Raw genomic sequence first — 23127 nt, 5'->3', positions numbered from 1 at the left:
GACATTCTGCAAGATACAACAGATAGTGACTGAACTGACTGTGAAATTTCTTGCTTCATGGAAATATCTGCTGGATACTATGGGCCTGTAGGCCGAAGATGGATGCCCCAATGGTACAGAGAAACTTTGGGTTAATGTCCAGGCAGCAAGATGTCCCTTTCATTTCTAGAGTTTGATAGTTTCTTATTTCTTGTTTGTTTGTGTAATATTGTATCTTTCTGGAGTCTTTGATGGAGTTAAAGAATAGTTATAGTTTTCCTTCTTTATGATAAAGAGAAAATAGATGTAAATATTGTAATTTTTACTTGATAACTATTTTGTTATATGTAATTTTGCTATGTTAATTAAAGCCTTCTTTTATTTTGTTTAAACAGAAAAAGGGGAAATGATGTGGGAGTGTCATATATCAATCTGTTGATTTCAGTGGTTAAGTAATAAAGAAACTGCTTGGCTATGATAGGTTAAAACATTGGTGGGGGGAGTAAACAGAACAGAATGCTGGGAGGAAGAGGAAGTGAGCTCAGAGGCCATGCTCCCCTCTGCCAGGCAGACACAATGAAGCAAGCCGCCAGGTCAGACATGCTGAATCTTTCCCGGTAAGACTGATGCTACACAGATTATTAGACATGGGTTGATTGGGATATGAGAATTAGCCTGTAAGGGCTAGAGTTAATGGACCAAGCAGTGTTTAAAATAATACAGTTTGTTTGTTGTTATTTTGGGTAAAGCTAGCCGATGGCAGGAGCTGGGTGGCGGAATGCAACCCGCAGCTCCTACTATATTCCTTTGTTCTGCCATGGACGTGTGACAGCTATGTGTTCCAGTGTCCACTATGTGTTCCAGTGACTGCTTCATATTCTAGTGACCACTATGTGTTCCAGTGACCGCTGTGTGTTCCAGCGACTGGTATGTGTTCCAGTGTCCACTATGTATTCCAGTGATCACTATGTGTTCCAGTGACCGCTGTGTGTTCCAGCGACTGGTATGTGTTCCAGTGTCCACTATGTATTCCAGTGATCACTATGTGTTCCAGTGACCGCTGTGTGTTCCAGCGACTGGTATGTGTTCCAGTGTCCACTATGTGTTCCAGTGACTGCTATGTGTTCTACTGACTACTTTGTGTTCCAGTGACAACTGTGTGTTCCAGTGGCCACTATGTGTTCCAGTGACCACTGTGTGTTCCAGTGACCACTCTGTGTTCCAGTGAACGCTATGTGTTCCAGTGGCTGCTATATGTTCCAGTGACCACCATGTGTTCCAGTGACCACTGTGTGTTCCAGTGACCACTATGTGTTCCAGTGACTGCTGTGTGTTCCAGTGAACGTTATGTGTTCCAGTGACTGCTATGTGTTTCAGTGGCTGCTATGCATTCCAATGACCGGTATTTGTTTCTATCCCTCACCTGCTCTGAGCTGACTTCTGTACAAATTGTAATAAAACACATCCTTTTCTGTGGAGGGCACACACAAGTTGTAAATGGATAAACTGTGCTTTATTGCTAATATAAGGAGAGAAAGATAGGAATGTCCTGGCCAGTATGGGTGATAAACTTCCTGCGACACCAGAAGAGCCCATCTCCTACTTGCTCTCAGAGAATGAATTTATTCTTGGTCTCCACCAGAGTCTTCATGTCAAGGTTGTCCTTGATAGCAGGGGAATGCTTTTTTCTCAGTATTGCCCTCTGGTTCTTCCCTTGTAGTTAAACCAGTCCTGAAATAGAGGGAGAGAGTTGTTAGACCACTATTAATAGTTTCTAAAATATTAAATAGTTTCTTAAATTTAGTTCAAATATTTTCTCTCATAGGGCTTCCTTTATCCCAGAGACACATGTTTTGAGCATATATTTCAGTGTTTCATAATGTCTGGCAAATCAGGTTTCCGTCTAAAAATATTTACATGTAATTTTCTATCTTTAGAGACATGATCACCAATATTCAGAGTAATAAAGGATTTGTCTCCTATCCAATTTCTGGCTATCTCAGAATCTTTAATGTAATACCCTTTCTGTTAGTCGGTGTGATGAAACAGGACTTCAGCCATTTAAGGTCAAAAATTAGCCAATGGAGTATCTTAGAATTTAAATGCTTCTATAGCAAGGGAAAGTGTCAATTGAGTATAGAGGAAATCCTAAAAGTTGGCAAATATCTTTGTCAGTTATATGTCTGATAGAAGATTAATATTCTGAATACACAAAGAACTTTAAAAAATAAATAATCAAGAAAACAAACCCAATTAAAATGAAGCTATGGAACTAAACAGGGAGTTATATTAGGAAGAAATAAAATTCACAAAGAAATATTTCAGATGTTTTCAACATCCTTAGGAATTAGGGAAATGCCAAGTAATATTAATTCCATATTTTCTTAGAATCTTTTTAAAAATTGTGTAAACACAATGACCTCCATGGCTAGATATCCCTAATGATATAATAATTGCACTTCTATTTTAGCAGTAACCGAAAGTTGTCTAAATAGACTTAAGATCTTCTTAACAGGAGAGAAATCATACTTTCTACTACTATAGATCCACTCAACTATGTCTTTCTGTTGAGCTTAAATCTCTTAGAGGATAACGTACTATTGTCACTTTGTTAAACTAGTATATTTTTTTTCAATTTTCTAGACAAGGTTTCTCTGTGTAGCCTTGGAGCATGTTCTGGAACTAGCTCTTATAGACTAGGCTGGACTCAAACTCGCAGAGCTCTGATTCCCTTTGCCTCCCAAATGCTGGGATTAAAGGAGTATGCTACCAGCACATGTCAAGCTAGTATAATTTCTTTTTATTCACATATATATATATATATATACAAATTCCCACTTTCTCCCTTCCTTCCATACCCCTCCCGTCTTTTTTCTTTTTTTCCTTTTTTCAAATTTATTTATTTATTAAAGATTTCTGTCTCTTCCCTGCCACTGCCTCCCATTTCCCTCCCCCTTCCCTGATCAAGTCCCTTTCCCTTGTCAGTCCAAAGAGCAATCAGGGTTCCCTGTCCTGTGGGAAGTCCAAGGACCACCCACCTCCATCCAGGTCTAGTAAGGTGAGCATGCAAACTGCCTAGGCTCCCACAAAGCCAGAAAGTGCAGAAAGATCAAAAACCCATTGCCATTGTTCTTGAGTTCTCAGTAGTCCTCATTGTCCGCTATGTTCAGAGAGTCCGGTTTTATCCCAGGCTTTTTCAGACCCAGGACACCTGGCCTTGGTGAATTCCTGATAGAACATCCCCATTGTCTCAGTGTGTGGGTGCACCCCTCGCGGACCTGAGTTCCTTGCTCGTGCTCTCTCTCCTTCTGCTCCTGATTTGGACCTTCAGTTTTCAGTCCAGTGCTCCAATGTGGGTCACTGTCTCTGTCTCCTTTCATTGCCTGATGAAGGTCAATATTCAGGAGGATGCCTATATGTTTTTCTTTGGGTTCACCTTCCTATTTAGCTTCTCTAGGATTACGAAGTATAGGCTCAATGTCCTTTATGTATGGCTAGAAACCAAATATGAGTGAGTACATCCCATGTTCCTCTTTTTGGGTCTGGCTTACCTCACTCAGGATAGTGTTTTCTATTTCCATCCATTTGCATGCAAAATTCAAGAAGTCCTTTTTTTTACCGCTGAGTAGTACTCTAATATGTATATATTCCATACTTTCTTCATCCATTCTTCCATTGAAGGGCATCTAGGTTGTTTCCATGTTCTGGCTATTACAAAAAATGCTGCTATGAACATAGTTGAGCATATATATACTTTTGTTGTATGATAAGGCCTCTCTTGGGTATATTCCCAAGAGTGGTATTGCTGGGTCCAAGGGTAGGTTGATCCCGAGTTTCCCGAGAAACCGCCAAACTGCTTTCCAAAGTGGTTGCACAGGTTTGCATTCCCACCAGTAATGGATGAGTGTACCCCTTTCTCCACAACCTCGCCAGCAAAGGCTATCATTGGTATTTTTGATTTTAGCCATTCTGACAGGTGTAAGATGGTATCTTAAAGTTGTCTTGATTTGCATTTCCCTGACTGCTAAGAAGTTGAGCATGACCTTAAGTGTCTTTTGTCCATTTGAACTTCTTCTGTTGAGAGTTCTCTGTTCAGCTCAGTGCCCCATTTTATAATTGGGTTGATTAGCCTTTCACGGTCTAGTTTCTTGAGTTCTTTATATATTTTGGAGATCAGACCTTTGTCAGTTGCGGGATTTGTGAACATCTTCTCCCAGTCAGTGGGTTGCCTTTTTGTCTTAGTAAGCTAGTATAATTTCTAACTTCACTTTAAATACTTATTTTTCTACCCACAGGTAAGGGTAGATCTCACACATCAGCAAAGACACATCTTTTGACATCAGGAAATAATTATCATCAGGAGATCATTAAATAAAGCCACAACTGATCAAATTGCAGATAATAACTCAACATGTGGTGCCCATCCCAAACTTACACATTTGTAATGGTTAAGGCTTGGGAAACATGGACGTTAGGGAACAGAAAGACTGTAAAATCCAGAAGACCTGGAAGTCTGTTGTGAGATTGTTTCTTCTAACTATGAAAAGGAAGCTATACCCGTGAAATCTCAACAAGACTGCTCTATAAACAATATTCATTTTCAAATTCCACCATCAAGTGACATCCCTATATAGATGGGTGAAATCTTACCAAACTTCACTCCTAAATGAAGAGCTTTAAGTAATTATCAATGGCTGATAAAAGCAGAATTAGTCTTCTGCAGTATTGAGGCTGTTAATTGGCTATCCAATACCAAATAGTCATCCCTAAATACATATACATACGAGCAACACTAAACAGACTCAGCAGGTTGTATTTATATACCTATTTACCAGTATGTAACAACAATTTTTGAAAAGAGTTGGAGTGGAGTCAGTCAATGGATGAGAGAGGAACAAGAATGGGAGACACTAAGTAACTACATTTCAATTAATTTTAACTGAAAAAAAACTGCAAACTTCAGCATGAAGCTCAGAATTCCTGTTCAAAGGACCATATTCATGCATATAGCTTAATGTGGTTTTATGTTTCTCAAAATATCCAACTGTCAAAAGTCCTTTTACATAATTCCAAGACTTCTGCTCATATGCCTAAGAAAATCCAAGAATTTCTTTAAGGCTACAACACCCTGTATGGGTCTCCTGAGGTATCAGTATAGTTATATATCTGAAGGCAAAACTGGGTGGTGACATTTGGCCCTGAGGGTCGTCAGCCTTGTATTGGTGAAAAACTCCTTCCGGAGTGGCAGGGCCATATCTATTGACTCTACAAGATGAATTCCCCTCCACCAGCGTTGAGGAGAATTGAACCGTCAGAGTGCAGGCAAGGGCGCAGATCCCAGAAAATGAAGAAAAACTCCTTCCATGCCTAAAATAAAATCTTGAGAAATCAAGCAATTCAGTATCCTAGGTTTCAACAGTGTCTTAGGTCTCATTGGGGTCCTCCCTTATATCTCTACCCCACCATACAGAATCCCGTCTGTTTACAGTCTAGTCCTGATGCCAACCCCCTGTCCCCTTCAAGTCTGAAATTTATTAATATAACATTGTAAGTCAGACGGTCTCACAATAAAGGCTTTCTTTTTTATTTTCTTTGCTTTTTTTTGGACAGTTTTAGGTCTGGTTTCTGAATGGAGGTTGTTTATAGAATTAGATTGTGTATGTGAATTTGGACCTAGGAAAAGGCATCTCTCTACATTTTTTTCTTTTCTTTGTTACTTTATCTAGATCTGCCAGAAACAACTACCCAACATCTTTATATACCTTAGGAATACTTTTTCAGAAATGTTCAAACGTGTTGTATATACAAACCTTAAATCCTCTGTCTCTCCCAGTGGTGAATCTATAGTATGGAGTGTTTTGTCTTCTGTATTTCATTAAACAGTTTTTTTTTCAATGAGAAATCACTCATCTCCATACTATCTGGAGAGAAATTTTGCTAATTTAAGTATACCCAAATTAGGTATGCAGCTCCAGACACCATCAAGCCTGGTAGAGAAAATAGTAATTAGCAATTATTTCTCTAGTAGCAGATCAGATCTAAAGAAAACTTCCTAAATTGACTTACAGAGCAGAAGTGGAGTAATCCAAAAAGGCTATCTTTACACTGGAGAGGCAGAAAACTCAGCAGCTTCTCAATCCAAGAAACTGGAGCCCTGAGCAATTCTAATCTGTAGCAGGAGGCCACTTGTTGATTCCCAGCCACTTAGCCCTGAAATAATCACACAGAAACAGTTTAAATCACTACTTGTCCCATTAGCTCTAGGTTCTTATTGGCTAACTCTTATTTATTAATTTAACCCAGTTCTAGTAATCTGTGCTTCGCCATGAGGCTGTGGCTTACTGGGTAACATTCCCAGAGTCTGTCTCTGGTGGAGGTTCCATGGCTTCTCTCCCAGCCCTTCTTTCTCCCAGCATTCAGCTTAGTTTTCCCCACCTATCTAAGTTTTGTCCTGCTATAGGTTCCAAGCAGTTTCTTTATTCATTAATGGTAATCACAGCATACAGAGGGAAAGCCCACATCACTAATCTGAAAATCTAAAAGGTCTCTGGAAAGCCTTGTGTTGCGTATGCTTTCGAAGACTGAAGAATCTATGGTCTGTCAGACAAGGCCAGAGCAGAATTGATAGACTTGCCCAGAAAAAAAAAAGGAAGTGAATGCTTTTCCTTTGACCTCATTTTATCTTGATTTCCAGTTGGAACATGTTACCCATATCAAGGGGTAAGTCTCTATAGAATACCCTCACAGCCTCCCAGGGGTGTGCTTCCTAGGTAATTCTGAATCCAGTCAGGTTAACATCTATCACAGGGGTCCCAGAGAAGAAAAATGCCTCTGAAGACTTCAGAAAAGCTATCTAGCCGAAGAGTCAGGAGTAAATCCTCCTTCCCTGAAATGACATTTCTTTTTTTTAATTTATTTATTTATTAAAGATTTCTGTCTCTTCCCCGCCACCGCCTCCCATTTCCCTCCCCCTCCCCCAATTAAGTTCCCCCTCCCAGCCTGAAAAGCAATCAGGGTTCCCTGTCCTGTGGGGAGTCCAAGGAACCCCCACCTCCATCCAGGTCTAGTAAGTTGAGCATCCAAACTGCCTAGGCTCCCAGAAAGCCAGTACGTGCAGTAGGATCAAAACCCATTGCCATTTTTCTTGAGTTCTCAGTAGTCCTCATTGTCTGCTATGTTCAGAGAGTCCGGTTTTATCCCAGGCTTTTTCAGACCCAGGCCACCTGGCCTTGGTGAGTTCCTGGAGAGGTTGTGGAGAAAGGGGTACACTCATCCATTGCTGGTGGGAATGCAAACTTGTGCAACCACTTTGGAAAGCAGTGTTTCGGTTTCTCAGGAAATTCGGGATTAACCTACCCCTGAACCCAGCAATACTACTCTTGGGAATTTACCCAAGAGAGGCCCTATCATACAAGAAAAGTATATGCTCAACTATGTTCATAGCAGCATTGTTTGTGATAGCCAGAACCTGGAAACAACCTAGATGCCCTTCAATGGAAGAATGGATGAAGAAAGTATGGAATATATACATATTAGATTACTACTCAGCAATAAAAAACAAGGACTTCTTGAATTTTGCATGCAAATGCATGGAAATAGAAAACACTATCCTGAGTGAGGTAAGCCAGACCCAAAAAGAGCAACATGGGATGTACTCACTCATATTTGGTTTCTAGCTGAAATGACATTTCAAAGTAAGCCAATGGCTATTATCCAACACTCTGGGTGGACTGAAGAAAAGCACAGAAAAGGCACAAGGCACAAAGACACAAAAATGGTGAGAGTAAGCTTTGTAATGCTAGAACCCAGATTATGAGTTTGGTAACCAACTCTACAGACTGTCTTGTCATTGCAGGCCAAGTTAGATACTTCTCTCAGATAGGGACACAAGAAAGAATGCTAGTGAAGAGTCACCAGTGGACACTGTCCAGTTCATAGATAGTGAGGTAGTATCATCCAGGTTGCTTTAGCAAGATTTGACTGAAGTCACCCTGCAGCCAGGAGTAAGAGTGGTAGGCAGTGATGATCCCTCATAATCCCTGTGTATCTATCGACTGTGGGGCTCTTTACACAGATGCAGACAACTCTGGATACCCAGACCCTGCTGAAGGTGATAAGTCTGATCCATAAAAGAGTCCTAGAACTTTCACTTCTGAAAGGCTGCATAGAACACTAAACATTTTAAACTGTGACCCATTTTGGACCTAAAATTTTATGTCATCAAAGGTAGACAGGCATGAAACACTTGTATCCAAATCGAATACTTACTAATAATAAATCATGAAAGTTTTTATTTTGAAATGATTGTGTATAAAACTATAAGGGAGGCCAAGACCTTAGTAGGACCCTAGACGCCATGATGGATGTATCATTCAGGTTGCAAAACTCAGCATGCAGATGGCAACACCTGACACTATGAAAACAAAGACCTAAACCGTCAAAGTCCACAGTTCTGGCAAAGTCTCTAAATGTACTAACCTTGCCTTTTGACTCCTGTAGTTCTGCTTCTGGCTAACTCTTCTTATTAACTGAAATGTGTCAACCCAAGACATGGGTTTTGTGTTTAAAATGTCACCCTGATGAAGGTTTGGGGTTTAGGGTAGCAAACACTTAAACTCCTGTCCAAGCAATTGTCTCTGGTGGCTACCCTACAACATGTACATACATACATATATATGATTATACTACTTGTTAAAATTAAAAATAAATCTTCAGAGTTACACATATGTGCTTTTTTGTTCTTTTTACAGATAATTAAATCATAGCCTAATTTGATTTTCCAGAATGTAATAAATCAGCCAATATTTTTCAGAGTTGATCATTATTTGATTTCATAATTTCCAACAATGAAAATGATGCTTCAAATAATAGGTAGCACAAAAAGATTAAGGTTTATTTAGGGCCATATCAAAATGTGAAAATTATGTCCTAATATGATAGTTTATTTAATTATCTTATTTTTATTCATATCCTTCCTCCACCTCTAAATCACCTTTAAATGCATTCTCAAGCATCGTCAAGATTTGCTCGTAGATCTAAAAGAAACTCCTCAGCTCAGGACCAACTGCTGGTTTCTTTCTCAAGCAAGTCAGAAAACTAGTGATCTCCTTCAAGCAGTCTTTTTTATTTATTTCTATTTTTTTTATTTTTTCCCCAACACTACTTATTGCAACTGTCATTATTCCATGTACAAGTTCGTGCCCACACTCCACCCCTTGTATGCCTAAACTAGAGCCTCACCCAGGGCTGTGAGTTGAAAGCCAATAGCAGCGATAGCAGTCTGGAGTAACAATTTTAGCCTGAAAATCCCAGACAGTTCCTCAGGGGGCTTCAAGGCGCACAGCCATTTCAGAACCCACAAGGGGGCGCTTTCTGATGCGCTCAGATCATGGCCCGCAAGTACTTCTACTTCGACTATGACTTTTACCGGGTGAACTTCTATGAGGAAGAAATAATGACTGAACCTGAGAAAACAGTGGCCTACACGATAAACAGTGGCAGCTTTGACCAGGGAGTCATAGAGGCCCTGAATAATCTGTTCTGTGAGGGCCAGAAGAGCTCTGTCGACGACCACAGCTACCAGGACTGGGATATAAGTAACAGCCAAGACATTGAGCAAGAAGAGATGGAGATGGCCATGAACATGGTCGAAGCCAGTGAACAGCCATTAGTCAAGATTCGCCAGAAACCATACATATTCACGCCTGGACAGCTGTGGGAACTGCGAGCAGTCTTTGAAGAAACTCAGTACCCAGACGCCATCAGACGGTATGTATCGGGTCTGTCCTTTAGGACTTTGGGCTCCTTCTCCTCTCCCCTGGCCTCTCCTCAGTCTTGTTGAAAGTTTGTAATATTTTTGAGATTCAGAATACTGACTCATAATAAGCATAGCTTTTTGCCACTGAGGTACAAGCTCCTCAGGGAACCTCAGCGCACGGGAGCCTAGGTGGGAGCCACAGGAGTGCGCCCTCTGGCGAGCTAAGGGCATTGGCCTCACTCTGAGGAAGAAAGCCGCGAAACTTGAGGGTGACCCATGCAGCAGACAGAGGTGGCTTTTTTTGTAAAGGAATCTCAGGCTCCCTGCATGAGCTGTGTTGCATGTAGGGGACCACAGCCTCTTTTTAGTTTTGTTGAATCGGAGTCTGAGTTGTACAGGCTGGACTTGAACCGACTTGGTAGCCCAATCAGTCCTTGAAGTTGTGATCGATCCTTCTGCCACAGCTTCTTCAGTAGCTGAGATTACTGGTTTGTGTCATCAGGCTTGACTTCCTATCCATTCTTGGCCCTGAATCCACAATCTTCACCTGACTCTTTGATGATGTTTAAGGGGAGTTGTTGTCTAGAAGTCCTAAGTAAAGTCTGTTTTCTCCATCCATTAAAGAATTCAAAGGCAGGGAGATCCCGGGCACAACAGGCGGCAATGGTACTTACTAAAAGTACTAAAAGTGAAGTAGGAAACACACACAGTGAGGCATGCGAGAGAGAGAGAGAGAGAGAGAGAGAGAGAGAGAGAGAGAGAGAGAGAGAGAGAGAGAGAGGGACAGAGAGAGAGAGACAGAGAGAGAGAGGAGAGAGAGAGACAGAGAGAGACAGGAGGAGGAGGAGAGGAGAGGAGAGAGAGAGATAGAGCGAGAGAGAGAGAGAGAGAGGAGAGAGAGAGACAGAGAGAGACAGAGAGAGACAGGAGGAGGAGGAGAGGAGTGGAGAGAGAGAGAGAGAGAGAGAGAGAGAGAGAGAGAGAGAGAGAGAGAAAGACAGAGACACAGAGGAGGAGGAGGAGAGGAGAGAGGAGGAGGAGGAGAGGAGAGAGACAGAGAGAGACAGAGAGAGACAGAGAGAGACAGAGAGACAGAGGAGGAGAGGAGAGGAGAGTAGAGGAGAGAGAGAGAGAGAAAGACAGAGAGACAGAGAGACAGAGAGAGAGAGAGAGAGACTCCCCACAAAGTAGAAAGGGGAATCTGAAAACGAAATGGTTTTCATTTGGAGAACTGGACGTTTTCAGCTGACTAGTCCTCTCATAAACTGAACCATGTTTAGGACAGACCTTGAACATAGGGGAGCAGGCTGGAAAATTAGCCAACGGCAGGAGAAAACGCCTACTAGGCCTTTGGCTCAGGTAAAGAGGGTGAGAGAGAAGCAGAAAGTTTGTTCTCTTAATAGTTTGAGGCCTCTTTCCCTGTATGTCTGCAGGTCAGGTCTAGCTCTTGGTCCCTCAAGACCATACCTCTTGGGTGACCAAGGTTAAACTTTCCATGCATCCTGGTGCAAACCAGGTCTCCAAAATGCTCACTGACCACTCCTTTGGTTCCTTTCTGTTTAAAAAGTGTCCAAAATTAAACACAGAAACATAAAGGGCATTGCTTAAATCAAATCTGAAGGTGAGAACTCAGCAGACTGAAGTCTTCTCAAGTGATTTGGGGATAGGTCCCTGGGAGTCTCTATGACGCCACAGCAAAACCTGAACCCATTAAATAAGTGCCCTTTCCATGCCCCTAGTCCCCACCTAACACCCTCTTGTTTATTTGTCCTCTCTATATGATTCCTCTAAGGACCTCATATAAGGAAAATCAGGCAGAATTTGTCCTTCCTGAACTAAGCTGCCTCGATTAGTATGTCTTTGAGCCTTGTCGGTGTGTTAGCATCAGACAAAATTTCTGCTTTCTCGGGGGTCAGTCATACCCAAACACCCCTATGCACAGCCATGTGAAAAGCTATCTGGGCAGATTTTCCCTGTGGCCCGTGTGGCTTGTGCTTCACTGGTGTGATCTAGTGGAGCAGACAAATGCTTTTAGAACTCCATCTCAGTCACTCGGGGTGCACACCCAGAATCAGACTTGTGTCATGGGATCATCCCTGCTCACTATTTGAGGAACCACCTCACCCTTCCTTTGCGCTGTACTATTTGACATTTCCCCAGAGGGAGCATCATGTTTCCAATGTCTTCAGGGACTCACCGTGCTTTATTCTGTGGGTGTTGTTAGTAGCCACCTTCTGAGTGTGAGGACCTTCTGGGTGTGGTTTGAACTGCTTTTCACTACTGCTGCCTGAATTTCCCTGTGTTTATGGATACCGTGACCTATGTTCGTGGTCAAATACATCTTTAGCAAGGTCTTTTTCTCCTATCTAAGTCAGGGTGTGTTTTGTGGTGAGTTATTGGTGTTCAAATTTGCTGTCTGATTGCATGTAATGTTTTCTTCCCAGAATCATTTCTTTCAATACACAGAAATACTAAAATCTGCTAAACATCCACATTTATCATTTCATTTGTATTGCCTGTGTGGGGCCTGCTTTTTGTGTGCAAAATTTTTCAGAGATCAAATACACGGAAGAATGAAGACTTGTGTGCCCTCACAAACATATCATTCGACCGTCACTTTGCATAGTTATCTGTACCTAGTGGCACAGATCTATAACCTCAGCCACATGGGAGTAGATCCAGAAAGAGAGACACTTCCAGGTTTTGCAGGGCTCAGGAGGATGCTCAAGGTCAGCAGAAGCAGCTTAGTGAAACTCTGTTTCAAAATAAGCCTGAAAAACACATAAATACAAATATAATTATAAAACCATACAGCTCAGTGGTAGACCCCTTGCCTAGCATATCTGGGATTGTAGGTTCAATTCCTGATGTCACAAAATATGTATAATTTGTATGTGGCAGATATAGATACATACAAATTTTCTTTTTTCTTTTGTTTATATATATTTTCAAATCAGGGTTTCTCTGTGTAATAGCCCCGTCTGTCCTGGAACTCTCTCTGTAGACTAGGCTGGTCTCAAACTCACAGAGAGCCACCTGCCTCTGCCTCCCGAGTGCTGGGATTAAAGGTGTGCACCACCACCACTCTCTCTCTCTCATACATTACATCCCTACTACAGTTTCCCTTCTCCCCACTACTCTCAGCCTCCCCAGACTCCCCAGCCCCCCTGTCCACTGCTCCCACACTTCCCTTCAAACCACTTCTACATAAAGCTCCTTCTAAAGGTTGCTGAAAAGTCTGCTTATAGAGGTGTGAGGGGAGATAGCAATTATTTACATTTTATTAAAATATTTTTCATGCAGTATATTTTAATCATATTCTTTCTCTCTCCCAACTCCTCCCATATCCTCCTTAACCATTCAACTTCATGAACATTCTCTTTCTCAAAAACAAAGGAAAAAAACAGAAAAAAACAACAAAACCAAAACCCAAATCAAAGAAGACAAACTTAAAAAAGAAAACAAGACAAGAAGTAACAGAACAAAACAAAAGGTTCACACACACACACACACACACAAAATACAGTATCTTTTGTGTTGGCCAACTACTCTGGACATGGGGCCTGCCCTGGAGTGTTGTGCTGATGATGGTGTCCTTTGCTGTCCAGAAGCATACAGAAGCTTTTCAGTTTCATGAGGTCCCATTTAGTAACTTTTAGTCTTAGTGCCTGTGCTACTGGTGATCTGTTCAAAAGGTCTTTTCCTGTGTCAATGAGTTCAAGGTTATTTATTACTTTCTTTGAGACAGGGTTTCTTACAGGCCTGCTGTGTTTCCTTCTCAGCTTGCTATGTGATTTTGGAAACATAACTTGACCTCTCTGTTTTATTCTATTAGGTTCAGTGTATCTGGGTGTATGTCTATAATAGTAATTTTTTTCTCTTGGTGGATTTTTTTCTTTAATGGATATATAGTGTTCTTTCTTATCTTGTCTGATTAGTTTTGTTTTGAAGTCTCTCAGATATTAAAATAGCTACACCTGCTTGCATCTTGGTTCCGTTTGCTTGGAATGCCATTTCCCATCCTGTTACTCTAAGGTAACATCTGTCTTTGCTGTCCTTGGTTTGTGAGCTGTTTCTTGAATGCAGCACAAAGATGGATCCCATTTTCTTACCAAATCTGTTAGTCTGTGTTTTCTGGTGTGTGTGGGGAAGAATATAGACCATTAAATTAGATAGTTTTTAATGATCGGTGTTTACTGATTTCTGTTATTTTGTTGTGGTGTAGCATTTTTCCATCATTTGATTAACTATTGTGAGATTATTTATTCCTTGTGTCCTCTTGGATTCAGTTAACTTTCTCTCTTCAGCCTGAAATTTCCTTCTAGTGCCTTCTGCCGAGCTGTATGGGTGGACAGAAATTGCTCAAATTTGCTTTTCTCTTGAAATGTTTTTTCTTTCTCTGTTAACTGTGGTTAGTAGTTTTGCTGGATCTAGTAGTCTGATCTGACATCTGTGGTCTCTTAGGGCTTCTACAACATCTAACCAATCCCTCCCGGCATTCAGACTCTCCAATGGGCCCATCTTTACATGTGACTTGGTCCTTTTCCCTTGAAGCTTTTAATATTCTTTCTTTGTTCTATATCTTTAGTGTTTTAATTATGTGGCAAAGGTATTTTCTTTTCTGCTCCAGTCTATTTGGTGTTCTGTATGCTTCTTGTACCTTAATAAGCATCTCTTTCTTTAGAGTGGGTGAGTTTTCCTTCATGATTTTATTGAAAAGAATTTTTGTGCTTTTGGCGTGTGTTTTTCTCCTTCTCTATACCTATTATTCATAGGTATGGTGTTTAAATATTGTCCCAGATTTCCTGGGTTAATTATGTCTGGATATTTATTTTTAATATTTAACACTTTCTTTGACCAAGATTTTCATTTTTCTACCTTGTCTTCAAGATGTGAAACTCTATCTTCCATGTCTTTTAATCTGTTGTTGAGACTTTCATATAAAGTTTTTGTTCGACATCCTGAGTTTTTCACTTCTCTTTTTATTTCATCCTGGGTTTTCTTTGGTGATTCTATTTCTTTGTTAAATTCTACTTTCATGTCTGGAATTGTTTTTACTTGTGTTTTTTTTTTTGGCAAGTTTTTGTGGTCTTTCAGACATTTATTTGGATCTTCTTTAAGGTATTTGAACATATTAATAATTGGTGTCTTGAAGTCCTTGTCTTATGCTTCAGCTAAATTGCTTTTCTTATAGCCTATCACAATAGAGTTGCTGACATCTTGAGGAAGCATGTTGTATTGATTCATGTTTGTGTTTGGCGCTGGGATCTAGGCATCTGAAGCTATGATGTTTGAGGTGTTTCTTAGTGTAGACATCTGGTGTCGTATTTGTTGGGTGGGTCCTTTGGTCCCAGTCAAGTGTAGCTGCTGTGGGTAGCTGTGTCCCAGCAAGTATGGTGGCTGAGGGTCCTTGGCAGAATTGTTTTGCACTTCAATGGGGAGTCACAAAGGGATGGAGCTGAGCTGAGAGGGGCAGTGGGGAAGAACTAGAGTTATTCTGCATCTGCACCAGGAGGCTGAGTACCTAAGGGATTACGTTGGGCTAGGCGGAGGGCCTCCTGAAGTCAGGCTGCAACAGAACTAATGATGGAGGAAGGTCATTGGCTAATAAAGGAACTGCCTTGGCCCATTTTATTGGTTAGAACATAGGTAGGTGGAGTAAACAGAATAGAACGCTGGGAGGAAGAGAAAGTGAGCTCAGAATCCACAGCTCTCCTCTCTGGAGCAGACGCCTCAGAGAGATGCCATGCCCCAGCTCCGACCCAGGATGGACTTAGGCTAGAATCTTCCTGGTAAGACTGGTGCTCACAGATTATTAGAGATGGGTTGATCGGGATATTAGAATTAGCCAGTAAGGGCTAGAGCTAAAGGGCCAAGCAGTGTTTAAATGAATACAGTTTGTGTGTTGTTATTTCAGGCATAAGCTAGTCAGGCGGCTGGGGTGTTGGGGACACAGCCCCGCCGCTCCTTATTACTACAAAGTAAGCCGGAACTGGGATTTGTATATAAAATAATATTGTTCTAAAAATAAAATAAAAAGAATAAGTATGGAGAGCAAGATATTAAATTTTAAAATATACATGGAATGTACTAATTATAGTTAATTCCATGCCTAGGATGGAATATTAAATATTTGTCTTTTTTCTCTTCACAGAAGAGAACTGGCAGAGCTCATGAATGTGGATGAACAGAAGGTGAAGGTCAGTCAGCCTGCGTATTTAGTTTACCAGAGTGCTGATCTCAGAGTTGCCTCCGGACATGGATGTCTTTGCCCTAGGCACATGAAACTACTTTATTTTTTCCTTGTGTCTTATGCTGGGGGAAAAGATCTGGAATATGAGACCTTGGCAAATGAAAAATGGAAAAGGAAAACTTTAGCTAATGTTTACTCCGTGCGGGGCAGTCAATTGTGATCCTAAAATAAAAGCAAAACCAAATATATAGCATCTACACCTCTGTCTGTCTGTCTCTCTCATGTATGTATAAATGTGTATATATACGTGTGTGTATATAGTATCTATGTTGCATAAATATTTTGCATGTGTGTGTGTGTGGCATAATTAACATTTGATTCCGTGTAACACAAAAGAGTGCTTCACAGGGGTCTCCTGGTGAGTATCATTTTGAAACTCAGCGTGACTTGGAAATGATCATGTGGCTGTAGGGAATATCTTGGTTGTAAAACAGAACATGTGCACTTGGTAAAAGAATGAATGAATGACAAATTAAAGGGGAAATGGGATAATTGAGCCATGAAATATTTTTTCATAAACTAAAGCATTTTCCTATCATGTGAGACAAATGTGGAAAGAGAACTTAAAGCTCAAGAGGGTAAATTTCTTTGTTTCTTTTAGAAGGTTTTGAAAAGGTGATTCAGACAGTGGTGGTTCTACATTTAGTTTCTGGTGTTATTATATCTCATATCCAGGAAAAATATTTCCCCAAGTTCCCACTAGGGCAGAGGAGTCAGTTCTTGAATACAAAGGGAGTTCATGACCACCAGGAATACAGGAGACTGTTTCTAAGGACAATTTTGAAAGAATAACTGTAAGCCTGTGCACATAGAGCTTGGTACATGACTCTAATTGGGTGTGCAGAATAAAGGGTTTGGTATTGTGCGTAATGAATTTTTCTTTGTTTTTCTGGTAGTGACATACAAACCAGGAACTATGAAACTGTAGGCAGGTCATTGGCCATGAAATGGCTAGTAGCTTCAGCCATACAAAGCATGTGAGCACTTAAAAACTGCATTGTGGGTTCAAAAGAGATTCATAGGGTCAAATGAGAGCAGCAACTGCTAAATATGTTAATCGAACCCTTCTCTCCATCGGATTTCAGGACTGGTTTAACAACAAGAGAGCTAAACTTAGGAAGAACCAGAGGGCAATACTGAGAAAAAAGCATTCCCCTGCTATCAACGACAACCTTGATATGAAGACTCTGGTGGAGACCAAGAACATCTTCATTCTCCAGGAGCAAGTGGGAGATGGGCTCTTCTGGTGTCGCAGGAAGTTTGTCGCCCATACTGGCCAGGATATTCCTACCTTTCTCTCCTTATATTAGCAATAAAGCACAGTTTATCCATTTACAACTTGTGTGTGCCCTCCACAGAAAAGGATGTGTTTTATTACAATTTGTACAGAAGTCAGCTCAGAGCAGGTGAGGGATAGAAACACATACCGGTCATTGGAATGCATAGCAGCCACTGGAACACATAGCAGTCACTGGAACACATAACGTTCACTGGAACACACAGCAGTCACTGGAACACTTAGCAACCACTGGAACACACAGTGGTCACTGGAACACATGGTGGTTACTGGAACATATAGCAGCCACTGGAACACATAGTGGTCACTGGAAATCACAGCGGTCACTGGAACACATAGAAGCCAGAAAAACACATAGTGGTCACTGGAACACATAGTGGTTATTGGAACACATAGCGGTCACTGGAACACACAGTGATCACCGGAACACATAGCGGTCACTGGAACACAGTGCTCAGTAGAACACATAGACACTGGAACACACAGTAATCACTGGAACACATAGTGGTCGCTGGAACACACTGCGGTCAATGGAACACACAGCGGTCACTGCAACACATAGCAGACACTGGAACACATAGTGGTTATTGGAACACATAGCAGTCACTGGAACACATAGTGGTTATTGGAATGCACAGTAATCACTGGAACACATAGTGGTCGCTGGAACACACAGTGGTCACTGGAACACACTGCGGTCACTGGAACACACAGCGGTCACTGGAACACATACCAGTCACTGGAACACATAGTGGTTATTGGAACACATAGCAGTCACTGGAACACATAGTGGTTATTGGAATGCACAGTAATCACTGGAACACATAGTGGTCGCTGGAACACACTGTGGTCACTGGAAAACATAGTGGTCACTGGAACACATAGTGATCACTGGAGCACATGGTGGCCACTGGAACACACAGTGGTCACTAGAACACATAGAAGTCACTGGAAGACACAGCGATCACTGGAACACATAGTGGTCACTGAAACACATAGTGGCCACTCGAACACATAGTGATCACTGGAACACATAGCAGACACTGGAACACACAGCAGGCACTGGAACACATAGAGGTCACTGGAACACATAGTGATCACTGGAACACATAGTAGCCACTGGAACACAGTGCTCAGTAGAACACATAGTCACTGGAACACACAGTTGTCACTGGAACACATAGAGTCACAGAAACACACAGCGGTCACTGGAACACATAGCAGTCATTGGAACACATAGCTGTCACATGTCCCTGGCAGAACAAGGGAAGGCTGTGCCTCAGCAGTATTCATGGGCAGTACTTCTCTAGCTTCATGTTCTGCTGCACCCTCCTAGGTGCCTATATAGAACTCTCCTGAGACTTGTATGATAAGACAACTAGCCTACCAATTCTGGCATGGTGTCTGTGGAGAGGGTCTTGGGGGAAGGGGGTGTGAGCAGCATCAGGAGACCATGGACATGAGCACTGGGCAGTGGCAGCTGCAGCTGTGTGTGTCTAAGCAGCTAACATTCCTGACAAAACAGATATGTCCAGGAAAAATATGGAACCAGAAACTCGGAGGAAGGGAAGGGCTGGTTGGTGGTTACTACTTTTGCCCACCCCTGTAGGGCAAGCAGGTAAGGAAAGTACACAGTATAATCTCTCCCATTTTTAATTGCTATTCTGACCCTCTTCAGCAAATTCTCATTTTGTCATTTTTCAGAGAGAACGGTTTAGAAGTGACCTCATCTTGTCAAAATATTAAAGGTTGTTTTAAGGACTTACTAGTGTTGTTATGCCATGGCTGGTGATATACATGGGAGGCCTGCCCTTTTCTAAAGAGAAAGTGGGGGAGAGTTTGAGGGCAGGGACTAAGAGGAGTCAGGGGTCTCAAGAGAATAAGTCAAAGGCAATGAATCTACGTGGACTACTACGTGGAGTAACAAGGGCCAAGAGACAGCACTTGATCACCAAAGGCAGGTAAGTTTTCAACAGAGGCAGGGTCATGATTACAGTGGACAGATGTGTGTAGACCTATTTACTGCACCTGCATCCGGTGTTTCCAGAAGTGAAACACATAGAAAGCTCAAAATTAGCCTCAGTCTATACAGATAATGTGCTTGAGAGCTATAAGGGTATATCCAGTGAACAGGTAAAGGCCAGCCTTGTCACAGTGCCAAGACTTATTAGTGGATGAAGCAGCAAGCCTGGCTGAAGCAATGACTAGTATCATGTAGCCAGGCATGAGAATGATGCCTTCATACACTCATCTGATGCATGGGGAGAATAAAACAGAGAGGTCAAGTGACGTTTCCAAAATCACACAGCAAGCTGAGAAGGAAACACAGCAGGAGGCCTGTAAGAAACCCTGTCTGAAAAGAATGTGGACTCTCAGAGAAGATGGCCGACACCAGGAGAACATGGCTCATTGAATCAACTAAGCATAGCTCACATGGACTCACGGAGACCAAAACAGCAATCATAGGGCCTGCAAGGGTCTGTAATAGATACTCTGTGTGAATGTTGTGGGTGTTAGCTTGGTGTTCTTGATGGGGCTCCTATGAGTGGGAAACTGTTTGACCTGCTTTTGTGAATGTTTTCCTTTTGTTGGGCTGTCTTGTCCATCATCTGCATGACGGCTTTTGCCTAGTCTTATTATATCTTGTTATATCCCATCTGGCTCTTCTGTCTTAGAGGCCTGCTCTTCTCTGAAGAGGAAATGGTGGATAGCTGATCTGGGGGACACAGGATATCAACGAGTTAGGGAGTGGAGGAAGGAGAATCTGTGGTCAGGAGGTACTGTATGAGAGAAGAATCTATTTTCAATAAAACGTTTTCAATGTGGATTGCACCTGAAGGGTGATACTAAAAGCTGCCCTTCCTCTCCACACCCATGAAGCATACACATACATGAACTCACACCAACAATGTGTATCCGTGCACAGGACCATGTGACTACACATAAAAATGATGTCTCACATCCAATAATGTATTCAGTTTTCAAGTTCAGTTTTCTTTCAGGTGCCTTCCAGCTTTCCACTATTTATAGTGGTGTTTGCTTCTCTAATGTACCCCCTGCCTGAATGATCTTCTGGCTTCTTTTGCATGACTAAAATTTCATGGAGTTCAGAGATTAAACAGCAGAGACTTGTTCCTCCGAAAAGGCCTCCCAGGAATTTTCTGTGTATCCTTTCTTCTGAACTTGACCAATCTCCGTGGTGGACACTGTCCTGGAACATTTTTTCTGATCAGTCCCTCTTCTTGCCCTGAGGCTTAAATGGAGATTTAGAAGATTTAGTTCGGTTAATCAAGAGAAAAAACAGGGATAGGCAGGAGACAGGGAAACTACGCGAACTATAGGATGCAGGAGGAAAAGAGAACAATATTCCTAAAATCATGTCCCAGGCCACCTTCAGACCTGTGAAAGTCACAGTGAGGGACAGATAACACTGGCAATCCAGGAAAACTCGGGTAGGCTGATCTGCTGCCCAGGAAGCCCATACCACAAGGCAGAAGATAACTTGGCGGATGACAGTGACCCCTAACTGAAGCTGTCGGGACAAGGACCTGTATATCAGTATTGGCAGTCCCCCTACCATCTCCAAGCTGTTCTCCTTATAAAACTGGGTTCACTGCACTGGGGTACACCCTAGTGCACAGGGTACTCATGGGAATGTATGGGACACACCCTCCCATGGTCATATGCCTGAACTACAGCAGGACAAAGATAGGAAAACTAGGCTTTGGAGTTTAGCAACACTGGCAGCTTCTCTTCCTGTTCAGGCTTCCCATCCATGGAGTCAGAGGGGAAGACAAGGGCTCAGAGTCACTAGAATTGGGAAAAGGCGCTGGACATTCAGAACCCGGCCCAGCCCAGGTACAGGATCTCCATTTAGTTCCACTCATCTGTAAGTACAGTCTCAGGCTGGCAGGCTCCAATGGGGGCTGCGGAAGGCATACTGCAGAGAGGCATGTGTTCTCTGATGCTGTACCTGAGGACATCACTGTTTGCTCTGTGGCTCAGCTAATGTGCCCTATGACTGGGGAGGAAGGGCATGACTAAAACAGGAAACCCCCTGAGGCTGTCTGGGCTCCAAGCAGGAGATTTGTATTTGTTCTTCTTGGCCTTGTTATAGCTATCTGGCCCTCCCGGGGGAGACAAATGCCTCTGGCTTCAGCTCTTATTCCTGTTTCTGTGGGTGCCATGCAGTCAGATGTCCTGTTACAGGCCTCCTGCACATTTCCTCCAGGCTCAGCCACTTCATGGGGCCGGCTCCTCTTGGAACTTCTGTATAGATGCAGCAGGATGTACGGGCCTGAAAGCAGCCATCGCCAAAATCAGGTTGTAGCTTAGCTTTTCTTTGGTTCAGGGCCCATACTTGGGAACAACTGATGCAGGAGATGTTTGGGGTGACCTTAAGGTGGGGAAATCAAACGAACATGCAGGTTGGGTCTTGGAGCTGGCCAGAGGGAGTTGGAGAAACTTCCCCAGATGGGAGAGCAGCTGCTGGTACTTGAACCCTCCAACAAGGGGCCCTGGAGGCCAGTTTTGCTCCAAGACTGGTGGTACCTGAACCCTGTGCTTCTAGACATTCCATTTATTTTTGCAAAAGCACATTTCATGGGCTCATATACATGCATGTCGGAGATTGAATTTCCAGTTTGTTTGAGTTGCATGCTGCCTTGAGAGGCCGTTTCTAGTCTGGGTTAGGATGTGATTTTGAACTTCCTGAAAACTTTAGTACTCCACCCCTCTCATAGGAGCTGTGAGAAGGGGAACACCAAGGACTCCTTCCTGAACCCGAACTGTCTGTTCTATTATTGGACATGATTGCCACTGCCCCCTGCACAAACTAATCTCATCACAGCCTCCCTCACACATTGACTTGTACAGCGTGAACGTTAGATAAAGGAGTCAGTCCAGAGATGATAGTGGGATGGACTCAACTAGCTCCAAACTACACGCAATGCTTGTAAAAGTGGACAGAGTGAAAAGCACTCAGCAGGAAAATTAATTCTTATATTACACGCTCCAGTCCCTTTCTTAAGCTGATGGCTGCTTCGGGGTCCATTTTATATTCCTGCAGTCCATGTCCTAAATAACCATGCAATGGACAGGTGGAGACTTATATCATCCAGGACCCAGAGGGAACCAAATACCTCCCTAGTAATAACTGGGCAACTGTGTGCAATATCGAGTTGCTATACAGGTGACTATTTCACGCAGGCTTCTAGATTTCCAAGATCAAGCCATTTATGTGTTTCTATATATTAGCGGGTCACTGCCTGAAGTGGCTTTGAGCCGGCAAAGATCAAATGGGAAGGAAGGTAACCTGCTGGAATTCTGATCTCTAGAATCCAGGCAGGCCCTATGCTTTGCTACTGTGTGTGGGTCTTGACAAAGCTTGGGGCTGGGGCAGATACAGCCCCTGTGAACATCAAAAACATCGATACTTTTCCTTGATACCTTCTTTAACGTTTGAAACCTGTGCCTGCCAATGGCAATATTTTAACTTTCTTGAGGGACTAAACATTAAATCAGGACCTGGTGCAAACTAGGCAAGCTCTGTCATGCAGCACATGAATTGTAGTGTGGAGTAGCATTATTAGTCATTACTATTTTATTATTTTTGCTGGTTATTGGGATGACACTTCCCAGTGTGGAGAGAAGAGGACAGTATTCATGGGCTGATTTTTCCTCCACCGTGTAAATCCTGGGGATGAATTTCAGGTCTGCCGTCTTGGTGACAAGCACCTTGACCTTATGGGATAATTTGTTTTAATTGTCATCTTAAGACAAAGTACAATAACCTGGGAAGGGAGTCTCAATGAGAGATTATCTACACTGGATGATCTGAGG

General features: G+C 42.4%; 1 protein-coding gene across 1 annotated transcript; it reads left to right on the top strand.

Moving 5' to 3' along the window:
- The first annotated feature begins 9367 nt into the window (after window positions 1–9367).
- Window positions 9368–17299, top strand: LOC142840342 (uncharacterized). The gene is made up of 3 exons (XM_075956904.1): window positions 9368–9747; window positions 15891–15936; window positions 17075–17299. The coding sequence occupies exons 1-3, from the start codon at window positions 9368–9370 to the stop codon at window positions 17297–17299; spliced, it is 651 nt and encodes a 216-aa protein (XP_075813019.1).
- Window positions 17300–23127: the final 5828 nt, after the last annotated feature.

The sequence above is a fragment of the Microtus pennsylvanicus genome, chromosome X (assembly GCF_037038515.1).
Source record: "Microtus pennsylvanicus isolate mMicPen1 chromosome X, mMicPen1.hap1, whole genome shotgun sequence".
NCBI lineage: Eukaryota > Metazoa > Chordata > Mammalia > Rodentia > Cricetidae > Microtus > Microtus pennsylvanicus.
The sequence above is the reverse complement of the archived record's forward strand: the minus strand, read 5'-3'. Positions and strand labels throughout refer to the sequence as shown.